Genomic DNA, 19,517 nt, shown 5'->3' with positions numbered 1-19,517 from the left:
ACGAAGAGGATATCCGTCTTGTCGCAAAATCACTATCCGTTCCATCACTATTATAAAGTACATAAGTATAGAAGTTCGATCAAGGAAAGAAATATGTTTTAGCAACAAGCGGTTATTATTTCCTCTTAAAAGAAAGAAGTCTCGAAGAACAAGGCAAAGGCGAAGTATAAGGAAGGGCAAGGGAAACAAAGAAATGGATATTGTTTATCGCTCGAACTATCGGACATCGGACGCCGGTGGAAGGATTGCTTATTGATGCGTCTTTTAATAGTACATTTTATAATTTATAAGCCAGTATGCCCACACAGGAATTGTAAAAGGAGTGAAATAAAACTATGTGTTCTTATACTCCAACGATTTTACTGTTTAATTATAGTAAAGTAAACCTTCAAAACCGAGTTATGTCACAATATGTCTGCTTCCCACAATTCTCTTTATATCATCAATCCATCTTCTGGGAGGCCTGCCCGTACTGCGTTTTGATGTTCTTAGCCGCTAACACGTTATCCTCGCTGTCCATCTAAAGTGGTCTTGCAATTATGTCTTATTTCTGCTTCTATCTTTTAAGCATGATATCTTTAAAGCATGATTTTCAATTGGTTTGCACTATTTTTTGTCATCGCCATGGTTTTCAATTCATAGGTCGCCAATGGTAGTACGCATGAGTCATGTCTCCGGTTCTCAGCATGTGTTTTAATTTGCTAAAGGCTGCCCATGTCAGTTGTATTATGCGTTTTTTCTTAGCTGACTGATTTTCTTTGCCCATCTTGACTATGTAAATATATTCCATTTCACTTTCCACCAATTACTTGTCTACGGTGATATTTTCGTCGGTATTACCAACATATTTAAAGCTCGAATAAACAATCAATCATGTACCCAACAACGACATTTTTCTAATGACCGGCGATTTTCATGCAAAAGTTTCAAACATAAAAGATGAGTCACATTCGCAACATTATCGAACAACACGGTCTTGGAACTACTTTGTAATAGCTGATACACTGTTCAAGCACCACCCACGACGATTATCAACATGGACAAAGTAGATGGAGAACAATAAGACATACTAACACAAGACCAGGTGTAGTATGCGATGCGGACCATAATCTTCTACTAACAACTTTAGCTCTAAAACTACAAATAGTCAAGAAGCGAAGTAAAAACAAAAGAATGAATGCGCCAGCGATGTAGCAGCTGCAAAATTAGCTGGAAACAATATAATAATCGAAATTCTTTGAAGACACATTATGGAATACAATTACATTATCAGAACTTAGATAAAATAAGCAGCAGAATCAAGAGCATTAGAAAATAAAAAAAAATCAGGCTTAGGATTCATTATGTCAAACCTGCAGGCCAAAGAAAGAATGCACAGAATAAACCACAATCATTACGTAAGAAGAATTTGCGAAGAAATATAACAATAATCCCAACAAAATGAATCACACGATTTGTACAGAAAAGTTAAGTTCCTTGCAAAAGAGTTTAAGTCTCGTACCCAAATAATAAACAACAAATATGGAAATACAGTAATTGATGCAGATGATATGACAGAGGTTTGGGGGAAGCGTTTCCAAAATTGAACAAAATTGAAAACGGAAGGAAAAGAGCCATACAGCACATAAAAAATTACAATTCATCCGGAATAGATGGAATTCCTGCAGAGATCTTCAAAGCCATGGGAGGTCAAAGTTCCATTTCTTGCACTGATTGCAAGCAAGATATTATTGCACATAATCAATGAAATACTAAAAGCAATTTTATTTCTACAGATATCGGAAGAACAAAGTGGATTTATGCCGGGTAAACGTGTACGAGAACAAATATAATTATTTAATTGGAACGGCGGCGTCTCGGTTGGTGGGAAGAAATTTAGCAACTTGAGGTATGAAAATGACACGCAGCAAGCAGCAATCGCACGACCTCAACGCATGGCTAAGTTAAAAACTAAAGTAATGGCAACAGATAGCTATCTCGGAAATAACGATGTTGCGAAGTATGAGTTAGTTGACCAATTCGTGTACCTAGGTACTCTTATATCTAACACCGGTGGTTGCGGTGAAAAAATGAAAACACGCATAGCTATGGCTAGAGTAGCCATGATAAAATTATCCAAAATTTGGAAAGACCGAGCTATTAGTAGTAATACCAAGGGGTTGCTTGCTAAGTCATTAATTTTTCCAAACACCACGCATACATTGGAAACGTGGACATTAAAACTAAAGTGACTGACTAAAATTGAAATGTTTTAAAAACATCAATTTTCAAATCATTATTAATATTCTTTCAACACCCATAAAATGAAAACCCTACTTTACTAAATAAAAAGATAGCCATCAATTCCTAGAAAAAAAGACTGTTTTTTCACCGTCACATTATATTTACGCATGTTTTCAAAACTGATGGCTTGATATATAAGGACGCGACTCATTTAACACGTATGGAAAAAGGGTTTGTATTAAACATTGTCCTATGGTAACGAGTCTGGAAAGCAAACAGGGTGAAAGACAACGAGGCGACGATTTACGCGGGCGTTTATTCAGTACCTCGTCGACTACTGTTGAGGTTGGTGTTGAAAAAAATTTTTTTTAAATTGTTAGTGAAAAAAAAGTCGCGATGTCGCGTAGAAATTACTTTGGAAAGACCATCAGTCGAAGTTTGGTGGGAAGTCCCAACAATTCGATTTATTCTTTTGGCGGGAAAAGTAATCGAACTCCAGAAAATGCTTCGAGTATTTCTACAAGCAGTAGGTAAAGAGATTTCAAAATTGAATTAATATTTTGATTATTTTTTTTTATCATGGAATTTTTTTTTCTTTGAAAATGACGTCAATTGAGCGCTGAAAACTGCCCGTTTAACTTAATGAAACTTTTATAAAGTGTATGCACGCGCGATGTACAGATACCGACATAATCATAAATCAATGGATTCGATGTTTACCTTGACCGTAAATTTAGACATAAGATTAATAATTGTAATGGTGTAGTACTTGACAAATACATTACTTACACCATATAGATTTCAATAGTTTTTAAACAACCCCTTTTTTTCTTTTCTTTCATAAAACGTTTTAAAATTAATAACTTTAAGTTATTAAAAGAATACTTAAAAAGAACTTTTTATTATAGAAGTGGAAGTTTGGAGTGTTTAGATTTGGATGAAAAACTGCGAAAAGTGTTAAGTGACGCAGGCGAAGAAGACGGTAACATAAACGTGGTAGTAAGGTGACCTTTTTTTCCAACTTTTCGAATTAAATATTAACGCGCCCACTTTTAACAGACAGTTGACCTTATTAGATCGTAGAAACGTTTTAATTCTAGAATGTCTTCTAGGAGATATTCCTTTAATATATTATTTACAGGGTACGACCTCTAAGCGAGAAAGAGAAGAGAGTTCGAGATCCATCGATCGTACAACTTCTCCCTGACGGCCAAATTATGATCGAAAATTTCGGGAATAAACCGAAAATTTTTAGCTATAACACCGTTTTTGAACCAACGGCTACGCAAGAAGATGTTTTGCAATATTCGGGGGTTAAGCGATTGATTGAAATGGCTATTGAAGGATTTCGGTGCACAATTTTTTGTTATGGACAAACTGGAAGTGGGAAAACTCACACGTTAACTGGACCACCTAAATTAGTAATCTAAAATGTTGTTTTTTGGATTTTTGCTATTTTTGAATTTTAGTTTAAGAAGCTTTCCCCATACAGTGAACATCACGGTTTGATATTTCGAGCTTTTTTACACATATTTGAGGAAATCCAAAAAAGAAACAACTTCAATTTTATATTGAAAGCAAGTTTTTTGGAGATTTACAATGAAAAGGTTATCGATTTATTAAACCCGGCTATTCGAAGAAAACCTTTGGCTGTTCGATGGAGCAAAAAAAATCGCGGCTTTTTCGTCGAGAATCTATTTATGGTCGATTGTGAGGAGTTGGACGATTTGATTGGGGTTTTAGAAGAAGGGATTCGTAATCGATCGATGGGTTATCATAACATGAATGACTTTTCAAGGTAAAACTTTCTTTTACAACTTTATTTTTAAATAAATAATTTATTTACAGTCGAAGTCATACAATTTTAACTGTGTATATAACGTCTGAACAACCAGCAGAAGGAGGTGTTTTTATATCAAGATCAGGTAAAATAAATTTTGTGGATTTAGCGGGGAGCGAAATGACGAAGAAGACGCAAAGCGCCGGAAAAACTTTAGAAGAAGCGAATAATATAAATAAAAGCCTTATGGTTTTAGGTAAAAAGCAAATCAAGTGATTACTCAATTTAAAATTTTTGATTATATTTAAGGTTATTGCATATCAACGTTAAGCGATACAAAGAAAAAAAATAACTACATCCCTTACAGAGACTCAAAATTAACAAAGTTATTAGCAGATTCTTTGGCGGGAAACGGCGTCACTTTAATGATAGCCTGTATATCTCCGGCTCGTTCAAATTTAAACGAAACTTTAAACACTTTGAGATACGCAAGCCGAGCGAAAAAGATTAAATTAAAACCGGTCGTTATGATGGATCCAAGAGAAGCTTTAATTTTATCGCTAAAACAAACCGTGGAAAATTTAGAATTAGAAAACGAGCATTTAAGAAACGCTTTATCAACAGTACCTTTATCAGATTTTACTTTAAGTAAGTCTTTAAAATTATCACAAAAAATACTTAAAAAAAAATATTTTAGTTTCAAAAGATGTTAATTCAAACGTACCAAAATTAAACGTTGATGATATAGTCCATATGGACAACAAAGAATTAATCCAATTAGTGCAAGTGTACGCGGAAGAAAACGAAAATTTAAAAAACGACAACGCCCAATTATTTTATTTAAAAGATCAAATGTTGAGGGACCAAGAATTGTTAAGTAGAGAAAACGAAAAATTGGTTCGAAATCTCGAAGAAGCACAGAGAGTCACAGTAAGATCGCCGAATATCGCGGTGAGACCTGTTATGTCAGCAAATGATCTTTTAACGTTGAATGATGATGAATATTCTTTGGCGTTTAAAAATAGAGACATTTGGACTAATCCGGAAGAAATGAAAAAGGTAAAAAACAACTTTAATTAATTGACATAAATGAATTATTCTAAATAATATTTTAGGATAATAATGAATTACTACCTCCTGCAGTAGAAAAAGAATTGAATAAACGAAGGATAGAAATTCCAAAATTGAAATTAAATTCGAAATCGTCCGAGTCATCGGGAAGCGTTTCAAGTTTACCTGAAATTTCGTTGAAACGACTTCAACAGAAAAATCCTGATTTGTTTGGGAGTTATATTAATAATTAATTAATTAATAATTAACTTTTTATGAAAATGTAAAAAAAACCTTAATTATTAATAATGAATAATTAATAATGAATCATTACCTCAATAATAAATCAGTAATAATTGTTATAAACTCTAAAAAAATTGTAATTTATTTTTATGTTTAAGAAATGTATCATTTGGAGATGTAACAAACCGCATTTTGGGATTCGAAAGCGATTAAAAAAAATAATAAAACGCAATACAGGCAGAACTTTGTAATTTAATTACGAAGTTGCGTCTTGAGAACCGAGGGTCCAGACTAAATACTACGTAGGCGGTTCTGGCAGGAATGTGCCGAGGTGGCAGTTAGAGTAGATGGAGCAGGGAAGAAATGAAGAAAAAATCGGGGAGTCGGTTACGGGATTGGGACAGAAAAGCATCGGGCGAAACCGGGAAATTAAAGTTTTTGTTGTGTTTTTAAATTCGAGTCGTGCGATTTGAACTTATAGCAATTTAGTTATAAAATTCGTTGAATTGGATTCTCTTTCTTCGATGAATATTTTACTTTAACAAACGGGTAAGCGTTATTAAAATCTTAAACTTCCGATTTCTCATTGAACCTGCTAACCACCTCGGCAAATTCCGTAATGATGTTGTTGAATAGCTTATGTCATGTAATTTTTACTTTTTAAAATCTTTGTCAGTTGTTTTTTTTTATATATATAATATAATACGTTCTTGTTCAAAAATAAAGCAAACTTATTCTTTAGCAGTGAAATTTCGTTTTCTTTCAATCTATTTTTATTCTTAATTTCAAATTACTGCCGTTCGCTTTCAAGTGAACGAATGCAGTGTGCCAAACCCTAACTCAGTCATTGCTAGCTATCAAGAAAACGGTAGTGCGTGGACAGTTGGGTACGCGAGCCGCTCCGTGGACCTAGCTAGGAAACCCACTACGGGAAACGAGAACTTCTCGAGAGCTAGTTTGTGACAAACTGGTGTCAGGTGTGGGGTTGGCACAATTTGATGTAAAAGTAGAAATAAAATCTAATTGTTATTTTTTTATTTTGTTTTTGTTACTATTTCCTGTTTCAAAATTTAAAGATTTCGAGTTAATTTTCTTTAATGTTTTGTCAATCATTCTTTTGTTTGTACGTATAAAGTAATAAATTTTGTCGTGCAGGGGTTAGTAGGTGAATATTTTGTGACTATCATTAAAAATAATAAAAATCTTAATCACTATGAACGCCGATGATAACGTAGCAGAAATTCCGGGCGAAGCTGAAGGTTCTATTCTAACAACACCAATGATGGTTACACCGATTTCTTTAGGAATGTTAGCAGGAACGGTAGAATCTTTTTCAGGTCGAGAAAATGTTAAACTGTATTTTGAAAGGTTAGAGCAACGTGCGATCTTAGATAATTGGAATGAAACACAAATGCTTCATATTGTTAGGTATCGATTGAGTGGAGAGGCTTATAAATTTTATAAGGCGGAAACAAACTTACAGAGTAATCAGGTCACATATGTAGAATTACGGGAAAAATTAATTAAAAAGTTTACCCCGCGAAAATTACCGGGAGAAGCACTAGGGAAATTAATGCGCGCGTTCCAAAAACACGATGAATCCGTGTCGTCTTACGTAACCAGTATAAAGTCTATCGCGAATGAGATTATCGAGGAGGACAAAGCGAAAGTAACAGCAGCAGAATTACCGGGAGTTATTATAAAAATTAATGAATTAGCACTAAGTCAATTTAAAGTGGGAATGAAACGTGAATTAAGTCAAATGGTAGGAACGTTACTTATGCGTGAAACGGATTTAACTCTAGATAAAGCGGAAGAGATCGCATCATTTGAAGAATTAAATCAGGCTACAAACCGAAATCGTCCAAATCGAATTAATATAGGAGCGGTGGATACGACTACTAGATTATGTTACAGATGCGGAAAGTCAGGTCATTTTGCGAAATTTTGTAATGCACAGACAACCGTGTTTAATTGTTATAATTGCGGAAAACCCGGTCATATTAGTAAACAATGTAGGTTACCTTCAAATAAAATGCAACCGAACTACGACCAAAGGCGTGACCTCCCACGCCGTGTTAGTTTTCAAGAGGGTCATTCATCCGATAAGGTAAACAACCGCGACCGAAGAAATTTTTATTACCAACAGCGAGATTATCAAAACGAACCGCGACGTAATGTAAACGATAACAATTATACGGATCGACAATCGCCCCCGCGGGTTACTAGATCACCGCAAATTCCCGCGAATAACAGGTACAATGAGACGAACTCTTTAAACGCATATCGTCCTGCGGTGAATACCCGAACCGCAGGAGACTCGAATTAAAGGGTTACGATAGGTCAATAAAGCCTGTCGAAAATTATGACCCAACTGTAAATAAGATTATACCGCATATGAGACTCATTTTTGAAACACCTTTTTCTATTAAATTGTTCAATAAAAACAAACCAATAACGATGTTAGTAGACACCGGTTCTCCTGTTACGATAATTAAACATTCTTGTGTAATTTCAGAAGCAATTAAACCTATGTCAGGAGATTTTAGTATTTCGGGAATAACGGGACACGGAATTGACATGCTAGGTACGACTGAGTTAAATTTTTCATTGGGGAATGAATCGAATTTAGGAGATTTCTCGTGCTATGTATGTTTGGACAATTTGCCTTTAACCACAGATGGAGTATTGGGACGCGATTTTATGGAATTTCACAATGTAATTATTGATTTTAGTAAAGGTAGCCTAAATGTAGGAGGTATTGATGTTAGATTTTCAAGTATCATGAACGTCAATTTGGGGTCGCAGCGTATTGTGTCTACAGATTCCCTTGAATGTAGAGAATCCACCACATCAGGTTTGGGTGTAGGTCAGGTAGATAATTTGGAACTCGCGAATGATTATGTATCAGAATTATCAACGGAAATAAATTTAATCGAACCGCAAGTAACGAGGACGGAGTATCTAATAAAGAAACGTGAAGTCGAAGAAAAGTACGTAACCGAGGAGACGAATCAACGAACGAGGTTTATGCCACTCGAGGTAAATGTTTTGGTAGAAGAGTTTGGGGAGTTAAGTTCAGATAGCAACGATGACTATGAAACCGGGTATCGCCGAATGATCGATGTAAATGTGGACAGGGATTGTCACGATAGAAGAATAGAAGAAGAAGAAAAAAAAACAGAGAAATTAAAGACTAAAGAAAGTCAAAGGGAGAGCCGAGAAGGCGAAAGTCAAGAAGACCCCAGCGGAAGTAGTGGATTGGTGACGCAGAAGTCACGAATTGTTGCAGAAAATAATGAGTTAAGGGAATGCGAAAATGAAGAAGAAATTAAGGATGAAACTGATATGAAAGATACGGAAGAAAACGAAATAAACAATGATAAAAACTGTCAATGTAATCCTGTTATCACCGTTGAAGAAGATATCGTTGAACCGTTTACAGAGAAGGTGTTAGCGGTTGACGTGCGTAATAATAATAAAAAGAACGACATTGTAATTGAATCAAGTAAAACGCCCTTTCATCCAAATATATTAATAGGAAGATGTGCTGTTCCAAGAGGGGAAAAACCACGAGTATTGGTTGCAAACATAGGAGAAGAATCAATAACGATTCCAAAGCATACAGAGATAGCTAGAGCGTATAGTTGTATAATACCGAATAAGAAGGTTAATCCAGAAGTAAAAAGCGAGATGGTTGCAATGATAAGAGAAAACGAAGAGACATCAACATTTTTGGAATCGATCTCATTGGCTCATCTATCAGAAACAGACAAAGAGAAAGTTGAAAAATTGTTATTAGATTATCGAGATATTTTCGACAATGGTGACGAAAGTTTTACGAAAACTCACAAGGTCAAACATCAAATTATTACTGAGAATGTACCACCAATTAGTAAACGTCCATATAGAGTACCAGTTCATCAACGAGAGTTCTTACAGGAAGAAATAGATAAGCTGTTAAAGAAAAATATTATTAAACCATCTCATTCACCCTGGTCGGCGCCGGTTGTAATCGTTAACCGGCAGATGTCAGACGGATCGATAAAACCCCGAGTATGTATAGATTACCGAGGACTCAACGCGGTAACTAAGAAAGATGTGTACCCGTTGCCGAATCTGCAAGAGACAGTAGATGTGTTAGGGAAGACTAATCTGTTTAGCGTGTTTGATGTAGCGTCGGCGTACCATCAAATAGAAGTGGAGAAGAATGACCGAGAAAAAACAGCTTTCTCCACGCCGTTCGGGCACTATGAGAGCAACCGAATGATGTTTGGGCTAGTAAATGCCCCCGCGACGTTTCAGCGCTTCATGAATTTTACATTTTCGGGATTATTAGGTACTCATTGCCTCGTCTATTTAGATGATATAATAATTTTCAATGGAACGGGTGTCGACGATCATGTGAACAAACTACAAACTATTTTTGATAGAATCCGAGATGCAGGACTAAAACTTAAGATGGAGAAAAGCCAGATCGCGGTCCCAAAGGTGTCTTATCTTGGTCACATAATATCTGCCCAAGGCGTTCAACCGGATCCGGGAAAAATCAACTCGATACAGAATTTCCCCGTTCCAAAAAACGTTAGGAATTGTAGAGAATTTTTAGGGCTGGTGGGATGGTATAGGAAATTTATACCGGACTTTACCCGATTAGCGGCCCCAATTACGAAGTTAACGCGCAAAGATGTCGCGTTTAAATTCGAAAAAGAGCAATTGGAAGCGGTGGAAAGCTTAAAGGCCGCGATAACATCAGAATCGGTATTAATTTTCCCAGATTTCAATGAGCCTTTCATCTTGGCTACAGACGCGAGTAACACAGGATTAGGTGCTATACTTAGCCAGGTGAGAGAGGGAAATGAACGCCCTGTGGCTTTCGCTAGTAGAGGACTAAAGAAGGCTGAGCTAAACTATTCGACTACCGAAAAAGAGTGTCTTGCTGTCATATTTGGGATAAAGCAATTTCGGTGCTACTTATATGGACGCCGTTTCACTATCATAACAGACCACAGACCATTGAAATGGTTGATGAATATCAAAGACCCGAGCTCGAGACTAGCACGATGGGCTTTAATGCTAATGGAGTATGACTTCGAGATTATCCACAGACCGGGCCGAAAGCATGGAAACGTGGATGCTCTCAGCCGAAACAGTATAGTTTCCCTAATCCGAAAGGATCAGAAAGATAAGTTATGCATTAATGAAGTAGAGGGAAATTTGTTTGATGCTCCCCAAGGTTGGGTATTAGCTCATTGCGTTTCGGCTGATTTTGCGATGGGAGCTGGTATTGCAAAGGAATTTAAAAAGCGATTTGGCTCCGTTGAAAAATTAAGATCCGAGGAGAAAGGAGTTGGTGACATAGTACCGCAAATAGCGGAGAAACGAAAAATATACCATTTAATTACAAAGGACGAATACTACCATAAACCAACGTACCACATGTTGAGACAGTGTCTAGAAACGTTACGGGAGGAAATGAATAAATCTGGGGAGAGATATTTGGCAATACCCAGAATAGGATGTGGTCTCGATAAACTAAAGTGGAGCCTAGTTAAAGAAGAATTAAGAGAATGTTTTGAGGGAACGAATACCATGATAATGGTATATAAATTACCTTTCGTTAAAAATAAAACACTATGTAAAATACAGGAAAATATAGCAACGCCAGTTTGGGATAAAAATGTTATTTTGAAAGAACAAGATAAGGACGAGTTTTGCATTGAAATACGGGATTCGCTTTCATCAAACAAAGATCTTAGGGATAGTTATTTCATAGATAATGATAAGCTCTTATTTAAAACTGATGAGTTAGGAAAAGAAGTACTAGTGTTGCCGAAATCATTTGTGCAGAAGGCTTTGCATGATTACCACGATTTACCATTTGCAGGTCATGGCGGTCAAGCGAAAACATTAGCTTTACTTAAGGATAGGGTATTTTGGCCGTCTATGACACGTGATGTTAAAAAGTATTGTTCGAATTGTGAGTCATGCAATAGACGTAAAACTTCCCCCCATATGTCTAGAGCACCCTTGCAAAAATTTACAACTGTTCGAAAGCCATTCGAAAGAAGTTCAATGGACATAGTGGGTCCGTTACCAACAACATACAAAGGAAACAAGTATATACTTACGTTCCAGGACTATTTCACCAAATATTTAGAGGCAGTAGCCTTACCTGATCAGAAGGCTGATACTGTGGCTCGAGCTTTTGTAACGCAAATAGTAAGTCGCCACGGTACTCCTCTGCAGTTGCTCACCGATCAGGGTACAAATTTTGTGTCGTCACTCATGAAGGAAATTTGTAAGCTATTAAATATCGACAAAATACAAACCACACCGTATCATCCCGAGTGCAATGGTCTTATCGAGAGAAGTCATCGGGTGATCAAGGACGTACTATCTCACTATGTTAAAAAGGACCAAAGAACCTGGGATGAATGGCTACCCTATGTTCTTCTGGCGTACAGATCAACGGTGCATAGTAGTACGGGCTATACCCCCCACTTTTTGTTATACGGCAGGGAAATGGAATTACCAGTGGATGTTTTTCTCCGACCCTCCAGGTGTAAGTACGACTGTGATGAGAACTATGTGACGGAATTGGCAGCGCGAATGAACCACGTGTATGAGACGGTTTTTGAAAGTTTGCAGCTTGCCGCTCGAAGACAGGCTGAGTATTATAATAAAAGAAGTAAGCACAGAGATTTTTACGTAGGAGAGTTGGTACTCTTAAAAGACACATCTATAAAACCAGGTCTAAATAGAAAATTAGCCCAACCTTGGATAGGACCGTACATGATTACAAAAATTAAAGGACCAGAGAACTACGAAATTACATCAGTAAACGGAAAGCTAAAATCTATTGTACATAGTAATAGATTGAAATCATTTCGAACTAATAAAGACTCAACCCCGAAAGAGTGTAAAAGCCTAGATTCGAATGTACACCTCGAAGAAATAAACGAAGACCGGTATGTTGATCCACATATGCCGATAATCAGTTTACATACACCGGATCTGACTTTTCGAAAAAATACAGGAGTAACAGATTTACTAAATGAGACCCCCTGCCCAAAAATTAATATATGTCCGAGACGATTAATTCTAGAAGAGAGTAATGATACTAGTACAGCAGAAAATCTGGAAGGGAAAAATGAATGTATGAGTAAGGAGTTGTTGGAGTCAATAGCTGAACCTTCTGAAAACCCTTCAGAAATAGAAAGAGAACGTGAGGACGATAGCATTATTATTAAGGCACCAGAATTAATAGATGAACCCCTTGAAGAACCGTTGGCAATACGACGGGAGAGGAGAGCCATAAAACTTCCAGCTAGGTATAGGTAAAGTATAAGGTATACAGGTAAAAAAAAAAAAGAAAAAAATAAATAAATAACTAATAAATAAATAAAAATATTAATATTAAAATAAGTAAATTAATAAGTTAAATACTAAAATTAAAAAGAAAATAAATTTATTTATTTTTTTTTTAAATAATAAAAAAAATATATAATTAATAGCTTTTATTATTGTCTATTTTGTTGTTGATTACTAAACACCGGAAAATCGGATTTTTGTTTTTGTTTGTTTCAGCGCTCTTAACTACTTTATTGGCGATTGGAGCCTACATAAATATAGGATTAACAATTTATTATCACATACGATTGTAGCACCCGTAGTGTTAATATTAGTCTCATATCGCTAAAAAAAAAAAAACGTTGGAAATTGTTCACAAATAAGGTCCAATTATGTAGAAAACATGTTACAAGTGCAAATAGTCCAAAGAGCCCGGATTCACCGACAAATCGTATATAGAAACACATAAAAATCGCTTATTGTTGGCCCCGTTATCACCAACCACCGTTAGTTTGCTCGCTAAGAATGAAACGAGTTATGTCGGCCGTGCAATCGGAGAAGTCCTGTACATATTGAAATGTGTACCAAAGAGAGTGCAAGTAAGAAAAACGTATACTTGCTACCATGAACTTCCTGTCTCTGATACGGATAACCGGTCCTATTTTGAGTCGCCAATGACACATGTACTCCTGGACTATGCAGACCAGGTTGACCGCAACCTCATTAATTCACCAATGTATCAGATTGAAAAGCCCTGGGTAGCCTTAACTCCACTGCAGGTATCCCAGACACCTCCTGATGGACTTCTACCTTATGAAGATTCAGAAATCAAAATTTAGTACCATTATGAATTTGGGAGTGGCCGAAATTTATAACAACGAAGACGTCAGACAAGCACAAGAAATAGTACAAGTCGGCTTGGAACGATCAGCTATAAACAATGTCATTATTAGAAAAATCCAGGGAAAGAAGACAGAAAAATAAGAACTGGATTCAACTATTTCATGCGGAAGAGTTGCGTAAATTTGCTAAGAGCACGTTATCGCACGAGTGATTGTTTTATTGTGTTTCGTAAAGGGACTCGCTAGCGTGATATTGAATGGCTACGCAATATATAAAACCTTGGGATGCGGTATCGTCATCTTGGCCAGTTGTGGAAAAATTTTACGATGTGGCTTCTTAATCAGAGAAGGGGTGAGGATCTTGCTTCGCCAGAAACTCCGACTAACATAGTTCCTGAGGCAACCAATTCCACAAGCCCTGAAGTGATGGTTTCAAATATATATTCTGAGGTACCGACCTCTCCAAGTTGGATGCGGAAATAAATGGTAACCAAGATTCAGACAACTTCGTCTGTTACAGATCCTATTAAACCAAGAATACTTACTCCGAAATTGTCCTTCATTCAAAAAAAATCCTGAAATATACGATTCCTATCATTTGTAAATAATCATTAAATAAAAAAAAAACATTCTAAATAAATCAACAATGTCTTATCGTCGACACATAAATGGAGCCAGCTGAGAACATGTTTATTTTCCACCGAAGAAATGTAGTAGCACCCGTCAGGTCGCCCCGAGATGTGATGACAGCTTCTCTACTTCGACTACTTGACTGTGCGTGCGTGGTAGTTCTTAAACGTTTTGGTGTGAAGGACTATGTTACAACTTTTAAAATAATTTTTAATAAATTAAGTGTTAAAATCGGTGAAAGACTCTTAAGAAAGTGACTAAAATGCATATGTAAAAAAAAAAAAAAAAAAAAAAAATTGACTTTTTGTTTCAAAAGAATATCAATAAAAATGTGTTTTCGTAATTAAAATTATGTGAAAATTGGAATTATGTTACTGAGAAGTGTTTAGATGTAGACTTTTTGTAACGATTGAGATTGTTGATTCTTAAGATTTCAAGTAGATATCGGAAATACTAGAATGCGGTTTGTATTGTTCATTTTGGTATCATAAATAAGGCTCTTAGGGGAGCCTTCTTTTAAAAAGGTGGGAGGGATGTAACAAACCGCATTTTGGGATTCGAAAGCGATTAAAAAAAATAATAAAACGCAATACAGGCAGAACTTTGTAATTTAATTACGAAGTTGCGTCTTGAGAACCGAGGGTCCAGACTAAATACTACGTAGGCGGTTCTGGCAGGAATGTGCCGAGGTGGCAGTTAGAGTAGATGGAGCAGGGAAGAAATGAAGAAAAAATCGGGGAGTCGGTTACGGGATTGGGACAGAAAAGCATCGGGCGAAACCGGGAAATTAAAGTTTTTGTTGTGTTTTTAAATTCGAGTCGTGCGATTTGAACTTATAGCAATTTAGTTATAAAATTCGTTGAATTGGATTCTCTTTCTTCGATGAATATTTTACTTTAACAAACGGGTAAGCGTTATTAAAATCTTAAACTTCCGATTTCTCATTGAACCTGCTAACCACCTCGGCAAATTCCGTAATGATGTTGTTGAATAGCTTATGTCATGTAATTTTTACTTTTTAAAATCTTTGTCAGTTGTTTTTTTTTATATATATAATATAATACGTTCTTGTTCAAAAATAAAGCAAACTTATTCTTTAGCAGTGAAATTTCGTTTTCTTTCAATCTATTTTTATTCTTAATTTCAAATTACTGCCGTTCGCTTTCAAGTGAACGAATGCAGTGTGCCAAACCCTAACTCAGTCATTGCTAGCTATCAAGAAAACGGTAGTGCGTGGACAGTTGGGTACGCGAGCCTCTCCGTGGACCTAGCTAGGAAACCCACTACGGGAAACGAGAACTTCTCGAGAGCTAGTTTGTGACAGAGATTTATTAATAAATATACTTGCTAACAACTTTCCTGTTTTAATCATTTAAATTGTTTAATCCCCAAATTACATAGACACGTTGTACACGCAATATACCATCTTATTATTTTGCTCAGTTTACTTTATAGAATAAAGGATACTTTAAATCTATTGCTCCTTTGTTATTATGTAATTGTTGAATTTTCGTTTATAAACTACGTGCCAAAAAAATACAACACCTCGAAAGACCTGAGTCACAAAAAAATATAGCTCATAACAATTAAAAAAATACCCACAATTTATGTCAATAAAATGTTATATCCCCATAATTGTTTATGCACTGTCTTACTCTGCGAGACATGCTCTGAATGAGATTATCAATGGTATCTTGTGGAATCTTATCCCAGGCTTGCTGTAGATGACGACGAAGTTCCTGCAAGATGTTTACTGTTTGTGTTAAACGCTTTATGTAGTAACCCATCATATTCCACATATGCTCGATCGGGTTTAAATCCGGAGAGTGAGCAGGCCATCGAAGAATTTGTACTTGTTCTTCGTGTAGGAAGTTCTCATAGATCTGGGCGAAATGAGTTCGGACATTATCCTGTTGCGTCGAACGCCACGGAATCTTCTTACCATTATCCGTCGAATATTTTGCCATAAACAGAACAGGGCTTCGTCACCAAACATTATGTGATCCCATTCATCGATCCAACGTTGTCTTTCTTGGCACCATAGAAGTCTGGCTCTTTTATGAAGTTGCGTCAAAAGAAGACGTCGTAAAAGTCGGTATGAGTGGTGATTAAAAAATGAAGTTCGTTGGTAGGGACACAGTTCTCCGCGACACTATCTGCCTAAGATCTCTTATACAATCAACACCAATTGCAGCCAAAGAACGAAATCTGCCTCTAAAGGTATGTCCACACCAAACATTTTGTTTCTGATTGCCGCAACCTGTTTAGGAAACAGAAACAATAAAAAAATTATTGTAAACATTCTGTCTACACCAAGAAAACTCGTTTTAGTCGCTTATCACCGTGTTGTCTATTGTTATGATCTTTAGTCCACGCAGTCCATCCTTGTTTAATTTCAAGAAACGGAATACCTGCCTTGTGCGGACAATCCTGCAGAAATCAAATCTGGACCTGTAAGCTACAAATCATATCCTAGCCAACAGTTCTAATTGGACAAATTTGAAAAAATACAATAATTCTTCTTCCTCTTTTTAAGGCCTTTGCCTTGTACTCTATTATCTCGAGACGCGGCTGTGATGATGAATTTCAGCTTTCATACCACCTTGTGGGTGGGCGTACAGGAAGTCTGTTTGATCTTGGGATCATCCTTTGCAATTTTTGGCAATCTGTTGTCATCCATGCGCTCAACATTGTCCCTCCATGCGCGACGTTTGGTTCCGGACCATCCTCATCTCTGCTGTTCGAATAATTCTTTTTGTTCTAGAGTTTCCGCAGCGTATGTCATTACAGGTCTTAAGCAGGTCTTGTATATGCTGATTTTACTTTGTATGGTCATGTGTTTTTTCAAATTAAAACAAATAGGCCAAAAAATAGACTACGACACTTCATAATGTGTTCCAAAGACTCATGTATACCAGTACATAATCGTACGATTTATCATGGTTTAAATTAGACACCAATTCATTCTCGTTGCTCAATTTATTTTTGACTTACAAATGTTGCTTTATCAGGGCCATCTATCATAGAAAATAGCTTTGTAGAAATGCAACTCTCTAAATAAAAACTTTTTACTAAAAATTGAACGCATATGGCGCCATCTGTTGGGGATATTTTAGAATTATTCCGCTAAGAATCGAACCACTAGAATATAGGTTGGATTGGGTTTACATATAAAAGCTCCAACCACAGAATAACTGTTTGGAACCACTATGTGGCTCCAATTAACGTTCCGACTGGTTGGGAATCCCTCAGATGCAATTACACCTGTCAAATAATGCCGCACATTTGAATATCACTGCATCATATGACATGTGAGACGAGCTTCTAACAACTTATCACGTTAGCTGAAACAAAGCTATAATGTCAATTATAATCTAATTATTTAATCATACCATTATTACTTTAATATACTCTTACCGAAAAATCACTTTAAAATGACGTTTTCATCTGTCATTCTGAACAAACTTCAACTTTATAATTTTAAAAGTTGAAGTTAGCGGCAAATTCAAAAATATAACACGAATTGGAATCTATACTTTTTAAATTAAAAGAATGATACTGGTAATAATTATTATTGTTGTCTCTCATCATTCCCATTATTAATAATAAAATTGTTAGTTTAATTAAATTATTTCAGTATAGACGCTAGTGCCATCTTACGGTGGGATTTCGACATACAATCAGTCCCAAGTTCTCAAAAAGAATTACATTTTTTCACATCGGAAGAGTTCTTTTATACTTAATTTCGCTTGTTTCTTTATTTTTTAACTCTTACTTCACAACTTATTAATTTTTGGTATAAACAAGATAACTTACTATACAAACACATCTCAAAAGAAAAGAACTCTATATACCGTTTTAATCGTGTCAGATTCAATTAAAGATCTTGCAATAGATGGCGCTCTTAATAGTAAGAAATGAATTATTCACTTTATTTGATTTATTAATTCAAATCATTTTAATTGTATTTCATTTTTAATAATATTGTTATTTTATTTGTATACATTATTAATATATTTGCTAAATAAATGCTAAATCTTAAAAAATCCAAATCTCAATAATTGTGAAGTGAGTAAGTGACAGTTTAAGGTAGCAAAAAAATTACAAATTATTATTTATTTATAATTACTCAATTATTGTGCACCACTAACTTATTATTAAATTTAGGTCGAAGATTTATGTATTTACAAATAATTATATCACTATATTTTTGAACGAATAGTTCCTAACTTCAGGTAATTGTAAAGCTCAGGGCGCGTGCTTGAATTTTGTAGAAGCTGGAGCGTTTTCGTGACCGGTAAGAGACAACAATATGCGCTGCGCCGCGACGCGAACAGTTCATAACAATAATATAAAAATGATCCGTATAAAATAGCGTGTTTTTCCGTAAATTCTTTTCGAACTTTCACAAAAAATCAATATAAAGACTTAATAGTGTTTAAAACAAGCTGGGTTTTTAAATCTAATTGCAGACAAAAACGTGAAAGTTTCGCTTTAATGGTAAATAATAATAAATATTTATTACAATTTTATTATTTTATATATAACACATTTTAACATCGTAGTTTATATTTGTAATTTTATATTTAATTACTTTTCAAACAAAAAACAAAAAAATAAGTTTTATTTTAACCAGATTATATTAATAATGTAATTAATTTATTAATTATTATCAACGGGATATTTGTGATTACATTTTCGTTTTCAATTAAAATTGAGTTGGTACTCGTGATACTCAACTGATTTAATTTTGAAATACCAACTTTGACGTTTTTTATCGTCAATGTTTGTTTTGCATAAAGAAATGTGAAAAGAAATCTGTTTTAAGGGTTTTTTTGGGAAAAATGGTGGTAAACTCGATCGGAAACGATCGTTGAAACGAATTCTTTTCATGTTGAAACATCACACCCTCTTTACTCGCACCCCTTATCATTCGTCACACGTGTGGCGATTACTTACACAAACTGCACACGAAATGTTCGCGTTATATGTAATATCGAACGGAAAACGTGGTCATTTTTTTTAACAAGAAAATTTTGAAAATTTATGCTATAATACCACTAATTGTTGGAGATTGTTTACATTTAGTTTTAGATTGTGTTATTAGATTATACTGTAAAGACCGGTTATAACGAACAAGCGATATAACGAGCATGTCTCAAGTCTTGTCAAAAGTCTTATCCTTACGATGCTAAAAATCGGCTATAATTATTTTACTATAACTAATTAATTATTATAACTAATTTTGCATGTTTTGTACCGCCTATAACGAGCGGATGAGGTAAAGTCATGCATAAACTATTTACTGTATCACGTTACATTGAAACCAACTATACAGATAAAAGTGAATGTATGTCCAATAGTAATATTCGCTAGGAATTATTGCAAAAAAACAT

The 19,517-nt window shown here is 35.4% G+C and overlaps 2 protein-coding genes across 3 annotated transcripts in view; both read left to right on the top strand.

The window, feature by feature from the left end:
• LOC111427110 (kinesin-like protein KIF12) lies at positions 1–5,455 on the top strand. The gene is made up of 8 exons (XM_023062098.2): positions 1–2,753; positions 3,132–3,227; positions 3,365–3,644; positions 3,693–4,021; positions 4,072–4,259; positions 4,313–4,651; positions 4,701–5,062; positions 5,119–5,455. Exons 1-8 carry the CDS (start codon positions 2,620–2,622, stop codon positions 5,305–5,307), a joined length of 1,917 nt encoding a protein of 638 aa, XP_022917866.2. The 5' UTR covers positions 1–2,619; the 3' UTR covers positions 5,308–5,455.
• A 12,986-nt stretch (positions 5,456–18,441) lies between these two features.
• LOC111414879 (GTP-binding protein Rhes) overlaps positions 18,442–19,517 on the top strand; it is a 59,447-nt gene continuing 58,371 nt past the window's right edge. For both annotated transcript variants that reach the window (XM_023046342.2, XM_023046341.2), the window contains exon 1: positions 18,442–18,621. The gene's annotated coding sequence lies outside the window, so the exon portion shown is untranslated. The remainder of the gene's footprint in view (positions 18,622–19,517) is intronic.

This window comes from Onthophagus taurus, chromosome 1, assembly GCF_036711975.1.
Source record: "Onthophagus taurus isolate NC chromosome 1, IU_Otau_3.0, whole genome shotgun sequence".
NCBI classification, from domain to species: Eukaryota; Metazoa; Arthropoda; class Insecta; order Coleoptera; family Scarabaeidae; genus Onthophagus; species Onthophagus taurus.
The sequence above is the reverse complement of the archived record's forward strand: the minus strand, read 5'-3'. Positions and strand labels throughout refer to the sequence as shown.

Excerpts from the sequence above, each read along its gene's own strand:
- LOC111427110 (XM_023062098.2), top strand. The coding sequence starts at position 2,620 with ATGTCGCGTAGAAATTACTTTGGAAAGACCATCAGTCGAAGTTTGGTG. Across the intron at positions 3,228-3,364 it reads AACATAAACGTGGTAGTAAG|GGTACGACCTCTAAGCGAGA; the intron begins GTGACCTTTTTT and ends TATTATTTACAG. Across the intron at positions 3,645-3,692 it reads TAACTGGACCACCTAAATTA|TTTAAGAAGCTTTCCCCATA; the intron begins GTAATCTAAAAT and ends TTTGAATTTTAG.